Source organism: Polistes fuscatus, unplaced genomic scaffold (genome assembly GCF_010416935.1).
Source record: "Polistes fuscatus isolate 324 unplaced genomic scaffold, CU_Pfus_HIC Scaffold4, whole genome shotgun sequence".
NCBI lineage: Eukaryota > Metazoa > Arthropoda > Insecta > Hymenoptera > Vespidae > Polistes > Polistes fuscatus.
This window is the reverse complement of record NW_025113118.1, coordinates 4,533,313-4,543,376: the sequence shown is the minus strand read 5'-3', so window position 1 is coordinate 4,543,376 and position 10,064 is coordinate 4,533,313. Positions and strand designations below refer to the sequence as shown.

The 10,064-nt window shown below is 27.4% G+C and overlaps 2 protein-coding genes across 3 annotated transcripts in view; one reads left to right on the top strand and one right to left on the bottom strand.

The window, feature by feature from the left end:
• The first annotated feature begins 54 nt into the window (after window positions 1-54).
• LOC122520532 (opsin, ultraviolet-sensitive) lies at window positions 55-2,052 on the top strand. Its single transcript, XM_043640599.1, has 5 exons — window positions 55-298; window positions 567-782; window positions 875-1,256; window positions 1,370-1,554; window positions 1,727-2,052. The coding sequence occupies exons 1-5, from the start codon at window positions 75-77 to the stop codon at window positions 1,839-1,841; spliced, it is 1,122 nt and encodes a 373-aa protein (XP_043496534.1). The 5' UTR covers window positions 55-74; the 3' UTR covers window positions 1,842-2,052.
• Window positions 2,053-8,857: 6,805 nt separating this feature from the next.
• Window positions 8,858-10,064, bottom strand: part of LOC122521035 — a 32,103-nt gene continuing 30,896 nt past the window's right edge. For both annotated transcript variants that reach the window (XM_043641417.1, XM_043641418.1), the window contains 2 exons: window positions 9,317-9,730; window positions 8,858-9,254 (listed from right to left, as the gene is read on the bottom strand). In XM_043641417.1, coding sequence (XP_043497352.1) covers window positions 8,983-9,254; window positions 9,317-9,730 — 686 coding nt within the window. In that variant the 3' untranslated portion in view covers window positions 8,858-8,982. The remainder of the gene's footprint in view (window positions 9,255-9,316; window positions 9,731-10,064) is intronic.

The following is a 10,064-nucleotide window of genomic DNA, read 5'->3' as shown; positions in this document are numbered from 1 at the left end:
GGATATGGTATAAAAGAGCGCTTCTTGAATAATTTCAAAACAAGGTGAGGGACTGGCAGACGGCGACCACCAACATGTTCAACGACAGTATTCATTGGGAGGCGAGAGTTCTACCAGCAGGTCCACCACGTCTGCTGGGATGGAACGTCCCTGCCGAAGAATTAGTCCATGTACCGGAACATTGGCTGGTCTTTCCTGAGCCTAATCCCTCCCTTCATTATATGCTTGCCCTGTTATACATATTATTTACATTCATTGCCTTGCTTGGAAATGGTCTCGTCATATGGATATTTTGCGCGTAAGTAAACATTTCTTTTGTTTTTTAATTATGCTTCCTTTTCCTTTTTTAATAATCCTTTATATCATTGGGTTTGTAACATATTTTCGTCCTATTTTTGTTTTTTTTTTGTATTTTTCTAAGCAAAGTAATGGGACAAATATATGAGGATGGGTTGAAAAGTTTTAAGTCTCTGATAAAAAAAACTGATTTCTTTTCTTTTTAAATGAAAGTGAGTGTACAAGAAAAAGTGGTTTGTTTTTACCAAAATATATTTGTTCTTTTGCAGTGCCAAATCTTTGAGGACTCCCTCGAACATGTTCGTGGTGAATCTTGCGATTTGCGACTTTGCCATGATGATGAAGACGCCAATTTTTATTTATAATTCGTTTTACACTGGTTTCGCTTTGGGTAATTTGGCGTGTCAGATATTTGCCACGATCGGTTCGTTGTCCGGCATTGGTGCGGCGGTAACCAACGCTGCTATAGCATATGACAGATACAGGTAACGTGTAATACAATTATTTTTTTATTCAAATAATAATAATAATAATAATTTAACGTAATGTATATTAATATTAATATTTTGTTAAATAGTACCATAGCTAGACCATTGGATGGAAAATTATCTCGCGGTCAAGTGATTCTCTTCATCGGATTGATTTGGGTTTATGTGTTACCATGGGTCTTAATGCCTGCCATGGGTGTTTGGGGTCGTTACGTACCCGAAGGATTTCTTACGAGCTGTACCTTTGATTATTTAACCGATACAGGAGAAACAAGATATTTTGTTTTAACTCTATTCGTATTCTCCTATTGCATACCAATGTCACTTATTATATATTATTACAGTCAAATTGTTAGTCATGTTGTTAATCATGAAAAGGCACTCAGAGAACAAGCTAAGAAGATGAACGTTGAAAGCTTGAGAAGTAACGCCAATCAGAATGCTCAATCTGCTGAAATTCGTATAGCAAAAGTATATAATATATATATAAATTCATATTATTGATATATCGTTGAAGTTAATAACATTTAGTTAGATATTTTGCCGTTAAAAGATATTAATTTATTTGTTAATTGATTTTTTAGGCTGCCATTACAATCTGTTTCCTATTCGTTGCCGCATGGACACCATATGCGGTGCTCGCCATGATCGGTGCGTTTGGAAACAAAGCGTTACTTACTCCTGGGGTTACTATGATACCTGCATGCTTTTGCAAAAGCGTTGCTTGTATCGATCCATACGTTTATGCAATCAGTCATCCTAAATACAGGTAATTAAATAATAAATTAAGGCGAATAAATATATAAATAAACAAATAACAATAAAATATATTTAAAAGTTAGAAATTTATCATTGTCATATAAAAAATATTGATAGATTATATTATATAATTAATTTAAAATTAATTATAAAAATATGCATGTATATATTGTTATAAATAGGCTCGAGTTGCAAAAACGATTACCATGGTTAGAGCTTCAAGAAAAACCGATCGTATCCGATAGTACGAGTACAACAACCGAAACTGTTAATACACCACCACCTGCTTCGAGTTAATTTACTTCTACGTTTTACACAATAATATATAACAGATCGATAATAATAATACTTGAAAAAAAAGAAGTAAAAAAAAAAAGAAAAAAGATTACGCTCGATATACTCTGACATTGTACGATTGATTCTGATCTTTACACTGTAACTACAAAATGCGTGATTATATTCTTGTATAGTAAATAACATTCCAATAAAGTAAATCCCTGGCATCTAATATTTCGACTTGATTTATAAAATAATAATTTTCTAACAATTGAATTTTTTTTGGTAAAATTCGTGAAGTTTGCAAACTTCTCAAATGATTCTATTATTTTGGATTATATGTGTATAATGAATAAGAACTTAAATCTTTGATGCAGTTTTATTTTTTTTTTCACAGTACTATTGAATCTTACAATTACAGAAGAGTAGGCCTTGCAAGACCAAAAAAATAATCATTTTATATGATCAATGATCAACTGGTTTGATCAGGTAGTGTATGAAATACCTTATAAATATTATATCATACGAATATAGTTTTATTTTTATACCTTAATAAATTAGAAAGTTAAATTGAAAAGGGAATTGATATAAAAAATAAAATCAAATCTTGGCAGAATATTGTAGCTTTTTAAATGAATGAACAATTTGAACAGATCAATAATACTTTTTCCAAGACTGTATTTTCTCGTTCGTTCTAATAATAAAATTGAATTAGTCGAATATATAATAGTATTTCTTCACTATCTGATCAACAACTTGTCGACTTCTTCATTTCCATTTTTCACGATACAAGTCTATGACTTTTAGCATTTCTTTGTACTATTTCATCGCTATTTATACTAATATTAATAATTATCATTAATGAGTTAAATAATAAATAATATAACAATGATCGTAATAATAATAATAGTAACCGACTGTACATAATCTAGGAACTTTCTACTTTTAACTAGAATAGCTTAGTGAAGACATTGATCCGCTCTTTCTGATTTATTTATTTTTTCTTGTTCTATATTTGTATTTTTATTATTATTACTATTATTAATCTTTTTTTTCTTTTTATCTTTTCTTTCATTAAAAATCTTAAAGCGGGAAATGGTAATGAGATCTAACTTTGAATAACAGGTACGAAAACGATCGAGATCATTCGCAAAAAAGGAAAGGATGTGATGACTTATTTTTTATTGATTTAATTTTATTATTATTATTACTATTATTATTATTATTATAATTATTATGTGTGGAGAGATTATTTAATATCCGTACCTTTCCTTTTTACGCGATTTTAGCAACCTTGTATATTCCGACGTCAGTGTCGACTCGATGTGAACATTATTTTTAGACGTATCCATGCATGTATATATACATACATATGTATATATGGTAATGTTATTATTTTATATAACTGTAATAGAAATTTGTAATCATTTTAATATTTGATTGCGTGTGATATAAATAAACATAAATTTATATACGGATAGCAGGTAGAAGCTTTTTGCGATCCCTGCAAAAATAGGTGTTTACATCAAAGATGTTAATCTGCTTACGCGAGCTTTGATTTTTTTCTACCTCCAATTAAAAATTAGAAGAAATCATGTTCAAACAATACTCAATCCTATCCAAAAATTATCCAACCCCTCCTACACCCATACATTACTAACCAATTTGTCTTTCAACAAGTACAGTGTTTTAATGCCAAACCTTTTCAAATGGAAATGCCAATTTTCAAAACAAGATAATATGACATTTCCTATGTTATTCAGTATTTTATTAGTAATACTTAAAACTTAAATCAAAGTTATATATATATATATATATATATATATATATATATATATATATGTATATGTATATGTATGCACGTATACGTCGAAGTATTTTGAAAAGATGAATTTAACAAAGGAAGTTATAATAAAGTACTCGAGGCTCGAACATTAGACCACCAGCATAACAATGATTCCCTCGTATATAATATCATGTAAGGGATGATTATATATTAACTCTTTATCTTTGCATAATTTTTATCTTTACTTCTTTTTTTTTTGTATTTTTCTTTCTTTTCTTTTTCTTCGTTCGTGTTTTCCTTTTCACAACTGTACACCGTTCCTTCTATTATCTACTATAACAATTAATAATAACGATGTTTTACAGATATGTCCTTCCTTCGTCGATAATCTTTCGATATTCATTTTACACGATATCATCTTATAATAAGATTGAAATACAGCCAACAAGATAAGATACGACTCGTTATCATCGTAGTGTGTGTTCTTCTTTATAATTCACATTATTAAAATAAAATTAATTAAAAAAGAAAAAAAAAAAGTGTCCGTTCGATTAAATTGCGATTTTTTTTTGTAATTATTATTATTTTTTCTTTTTTATTATATAATATATTATGTGTATATTTTTTTTTTTATCAATTTTGACCATGTAGTCGAGCTTTAAATGTTTTTTTTTTTTTAATTTTGTTTTAATCATCAGATTATATTCTCTTTATTGTTTTGTATTATTTATCTTTTCTTTTTTTTTTGTTTAAATTATTGTAACGAAAAGAGATAATTTAATAAATACGTTTGGACACCAGTATCTGAATTGATTATACACGGATGATAATATCTCGAGTCTCGCTATGATATTGTACGAGAACGTTCTAACAAGTGATTATTTATGATGCTGTTGCTGTTGCTGCTGCTTTTGCTGATTGCTTGATGCTGCTTGCTTATTCTATCCTTTTTATATATATATATTTTTTTTAAATTATCATTATTATTATTTTTTTTTTATTTCTTTACATTTTTCCATTTATACTCTTTCAACTTTGACGATGAGCATTTTTAAAGCACGCGCGAAGTACACTTTTTTATTATTAAAAATTACTTAATTAATTAATTAAATTATTTATTTCATTTATACTATTATTATATTATTCCTTTTTTTTTTCTTATCGTAATATCTTAAAACATTCGATAATCTCATCGCATAGCGCATCATAGCCGAGCATTTATAAGCGCGTTACTTATTATTCGGTTTTAATTGTTAATCGGATAAAGAATTGAATAAACATATTTTAACAATAGTAATACAGTTAATGCGATTTGATATTTTGATACGACAACGACACGGTTAAAGGGAATTGAATGAAAGCAAACGCGAAAATTATAATCGGCTTATTTTTTTTTTTTTTTTTTTTTTTTTTTTATTATATTTATATTTGTCCTAAAGTTTTCCTTTTATTATATTTTATCGATTTGTTTTTAATTTATTTGTTGATTTTTCAAACGTGTGATCGATCGAGGCAGTCGTATATTAGATTTCTTTTATAATTTACTTTGTATGATTTATATGATCCATAGATCTATAGATCAATCGATCAATTTCAAAATAGTTTCTTTATTTATTTTTCTCTGTTATAAATTCAAACTTCATTTATATATCCCATATTTTACTTTGCTGTCTTCATTTTATTTCAAATTTTTATTCGTTCTTTCATTTCTTCGTTTTTCTTATCTTTCGTTGTCCCCCCTTATGTCTGTCATTTCTATTCGTGATTTTTCTTTAGTTCACGTTAATAATCTCTTGTAAGATTTGTACCATTCGTTTATTATCTTATTTCTTCGCTGACTCTTATTTTTTATCTTCCTTTTTTGTTATTAAATAATTATACTTTGACAATGAGTTTTCCATTTAATTTCTACGTTCCAGGATTAATTTCATTTCTTTCTGCATCATTTGGCAATATTTCCTTTCTCACCTTCTTTAATAAAAAAAAAAAAAAAAAAAATAAAAATGAAGAAAAAATGAAACAACTAGAAAAAGAGAAGTAATATTGAAACTTGTCTGGTCATTGACGGAGATTTGAACGCAAGGATTGAAGGGAAGAAAGGAATTGGTCCTTCGCGAAGAAGAAGAAGAAATAAAATGAAAATTGAAGAATGAAGGAATAAATAAAGAAAAACATTTAAAAAATAAGAAGAGATAAAAGAAGAGAGAGAGGTTTCGTATGGATTTATTATATTTTATGTTGTGTAGAATATTTGTCGAATTACTTGTTTTCCATTTTTTTTTTCAAAGTTAAATAATCTTTTTGAATATTTTCATCATCAGTCAACGTTCTAAGATTATCTTTTCATTTCTTCCATTTCTTCCCTTTCTTCCCTTTCTTCTCAACGAATATAATCATTTAGGATATATTTATATACATTAATTATGATACATCACATTATCGTGCGACCATTTAGAAAATTCTTATTATAATTCTTTTTAAATAGGGATCAATCATTTTAAAAGAATCAGCATTTTTCTTTCCTTTTTGGGAACTTTATGTAAGGCAGTATAGCTCAGAATTCGCCAATTGAAATTCATAGCAATTGCATATCCACGATCATTGTATTTAATTTATATTTTTTGTCTCATTTTCTCTCTGTTTTTTTTTTTTTTTAAGATTCGAGTTTAGCTTTTAAATCACGAGCTTTGCATTGTTAGCGTCTTTATGTTTGTTGATATTTTTTAATTATTTATCTATTAGCACGCTTTATCTATTTTTCTTCCTGTATTATTATTATTAATATTATTATTATTAACATTATTATTATTATTATTATTATTATTATTATTATTTTTATTATTATTATTATTATTATTATTATTATTATTATTATTATTTTTGTTTGAATGCACAGATCACATTTTCAGACACGCAAAGCTTGACTTAGCTTAATGATTATTTAATTGTGTTGAAACGTTAAAGTTTATTGGGCCGTACCGGAAACATTTTCTTTATTAATTAATGACGTCTAATTAATTTTTCTCTTATGATAAAAGATATGAAATAAGCACCAATAAAAAAAGAATTAATTGAAAAAAGCATATTGCTTGCGATAATATTTGTTGTTTTTATTTATTTGTACGTCTGCCATATTGTTTTTCGTTATCATTATCTATTTTTTCATTCAAATATTTCTTTTTTTTCTTTTAACGTTTGTCGAATTTCTTTATTATCTTTTAATCAATATTTTTTATCATTCACCACACCTTTTGTTACATCTTGTTTTTTTTTTATATATATCTTTCGCAATGAAAAAGTTTTGTTCTTTCTTTTATTATCAATGCTTGTATAATTTTTGTTCCTTTTTTTTTTTTTTTTTTTTGTAAAGAACAGTTCACGTATATGTACACCTGACGCCTATTGATTTGTTTCTTCATATCGATGAATATCTCCCATTCCTATGATTGTTAATTTTAATTTAGAATTACACAGTAAAAAGTAATTTTTTTTTCTTTTTTTGGTTCGTATAGATGATAGCATAGAATCTTCTTCGAATGTTATTTAAGTGTCCTTCAATTCCAGCCTTTTTACTTTTTTTTTTCTTTTTAAAAGATTACCTGTTGCGAACTAGAATATATGCGTGTCTAGGCCTTCCTAAAAGACGTAGGTCTTTCATAACGAAGAAATAAATAAATTACTATTCTATATCACTATTTAATTTGCGATTGCTTTCGTTAAAGTTAACATTCCTTCTCTATCCCTTTTTTTAGCCCACCTATCTAATCCTCTTACTGACAAAGTTCATTTTAAAGATTCTTGACTTGTTCTACGATTAATACGCGCCTCTCGTTTATTTTGTGTGTGTGTTTTATTTAATATAATTATAAATATATATTTTTATATATATATTTATATTTATATTTATATACTATTTTAACACGAAGAATATCAGCGACGATCAGCAGATATATTACGTTTGTTTGAATTCAATCTATTTTTCTTTTTTTCTTTTTTCTCTAGTTTTTTACAGAGATCTTTTCCTCCTCCGTTTTATTTGTTAGATAAACTTTTACGTGGTTCAAGAAAAATTTGTTCCTTTTTTTATTCTTTACACGATTTTAGATTTAATTGCAATGAAAAGTTCACGTCGATCCATAAAGTATAAATGTTTTTCTTGTTTCTTTTTTTTAGTTCTTTTTTTTCATGAAGAAATATCTCGTCAAACGTGGAAAAAATGGGGGATTTTCTTTCTTTCGTATTCCTCGACTTTTTGTTCTTTTTTAATTGTAAATCAATTATCATCGTATATTCGTATATCGAAAAATAAATAGAAGAAGAAGAAGAAAAGAATATTGTTCGAAATGATTTGAAAATTTAATCCTCTATGATTTATGATTTGTAAATTATTTTTTTGTCGAATTTGAAAATAAAAATTATAGTATTATACTATTTTTTTTCCTAATATTAAATATATCTTATTACACTAAATACAGTTACCTTTTTTTTATGTGAGATCATTAAGTATGAAATATTCATTTTTGAATTGAAAATAATTGAAGTAATCGGACGTTTCATACTTAATGATCTAATACTATACTGATAACATACTAAGTACAATTACATTATACTTTATTATATACTATACCAAAAAGTATAATATTATGTTGCAGTATAAATATTAACAGTTCAATGAGAAATAATTTAGTTAAAAACAGTAAACAAAATCTATGCGATTGTGCTAAAAGAAAAATTTAACCGAAAATGCGAATAAAAATTGAAAAACAAAAGAAAAAAAGAATTGAAAAGCAAGTTTAAAGAACTAATTTAGAAAAAAGTTACTTTATTTTATATTATTTACTTATTTATTTATTTTTAATTACTAAAAAATTTTCTATTTATTTAATTATTTTTCTTGTTGATTTTTAACATATCGTACTGTTTGCAATGCTGAAAAGCAAATAATAAATCATTACTACTAACGATATAATTATACTTTTCAGTATATTGTATACAATAGAATCGCGTGTCGCGTGTCACTTTATATTTATTTTAAATGAATTAAAATAATTTACCTTAATTGGAATCTCCAACGCGATACACGAGTCTAAAGAATCAATGTTAGATTAATTACATTTATGGTATACTTCGAGTATAATATAATTATACTTACGATTATTTTTATATATTAGTATAGTACATTAATAGTATAGTATAACATATATATGTATAATTAGTATGGTGGTAAAAAAGAAAATTTATACGAATGATTTTTGTTTCTTCGATAAAAATGGCGTTATAGAGGATTAAATTTTAATGGAAAAAATAATAAATATATTTGAGTAGGTAGAATCCGCGTGAAGAAGAGTAGGAAAATGAATGAATATACCAATGTCGCTACGACGATGAGAAACGATATTCCTGAGGAAGACAATTCGTGTCCGAGCTTTTGTAAGTATGACTACTGCTTGTAGTTGACGATTTATTCGATACGGGTTTCCTCTTTTCATCCGATTTCCTTACAACTTTGTAAGGTCTTAACGAACATATCAACATCGTTTGACTATCCTTCGAAGCTTCCTCGGTATGTACTTTCGTACGTTGCTTGTGTTCTTCCGATTCTTTATTTTTATTTTCCGCCACGGTCTCGTCGCGCGCGTGTTTCTCTTCTGAAATATACGAAACGATCATTTTAACACAAATTTCTAATTTAAGGATCAACAAAATGTACCTTCTAGGACATCGTCAAAGAGCAATCTTGGTATTTTAGCAACACAGTTCTTCCCATCGGTTTGATCACCCGAAAAATCTCTCTCAGCGTTGTTGTTAGTTCGGAAAATGGATTCGAGAACTTGTCTTGATAAAAGTGGTGAAACCGGTTGTTGTTGTGGTTGTGGTTGTAGTTGTTGTTGTTGTTGTTGCTGTTGTTGTTTCGGATGGGTCTCGTTATCACACATGCTTCCCATTGATGTATTATCGGTTATTAATTTTTCCGTATCGGAGTCGCCCACGTTGTTGTAATAATTATTACTACTTTCTGATTTCTTCAAGATCGATTTAGCTACACGGTGTTTTTCTATGAACGGTACACCCTCGCTGTCTATCGAGTCCGCTGACAATGAGAGTTTGCTTTCAGTGTTTGTGCCTGGAAATGAAAAAAGAATACAAAAATTAGGATTAATTATGCCATTGATTATTTTTCTTTATTTTTAATTAATAAAAGAAAATACAAAAATTTTTACGGAGAAGAAGAAAAGAAGTTTGTTTTATTTTCATTTTTCTTTTTATTTCTTTTTTTTGGTCAGTTCACGCGAAGTATCGATCACTTTATTTTATATCGGTTAGAAAGATTTTCGCGAATATATAAATATTAAGTGTATGTGTGTGTGGGTGTGTGTACGTGCGTGCATGCATGCATGCATATATATATATATATGCATGTGCATAAAAATAGGAGAAAGTAGGTTATGACCTATACA

Coding starts and splice junctions, on each gene's coding strand:
- LOC122520532 (XM_043640599.1), top strand. CDS start 75: ATGTTCAACGACAGTATTCATTGGGAGGCGAGAGTTCTACCAGCAGGT. Junction 1,257..1,369: donor CTGAAATTCGTATAGCAAAA/GTATATAATATA, acceptor TTGATTTTTTAG/GCTGCCATTACAATCTGTTT. Junction 1,555..1,726: donor ATCAGTCATCCTAAATACAG/GTAATTAAATAA, acceptor TGTTATAAATAG/GCTCGAGTTGCAAAAACGAT.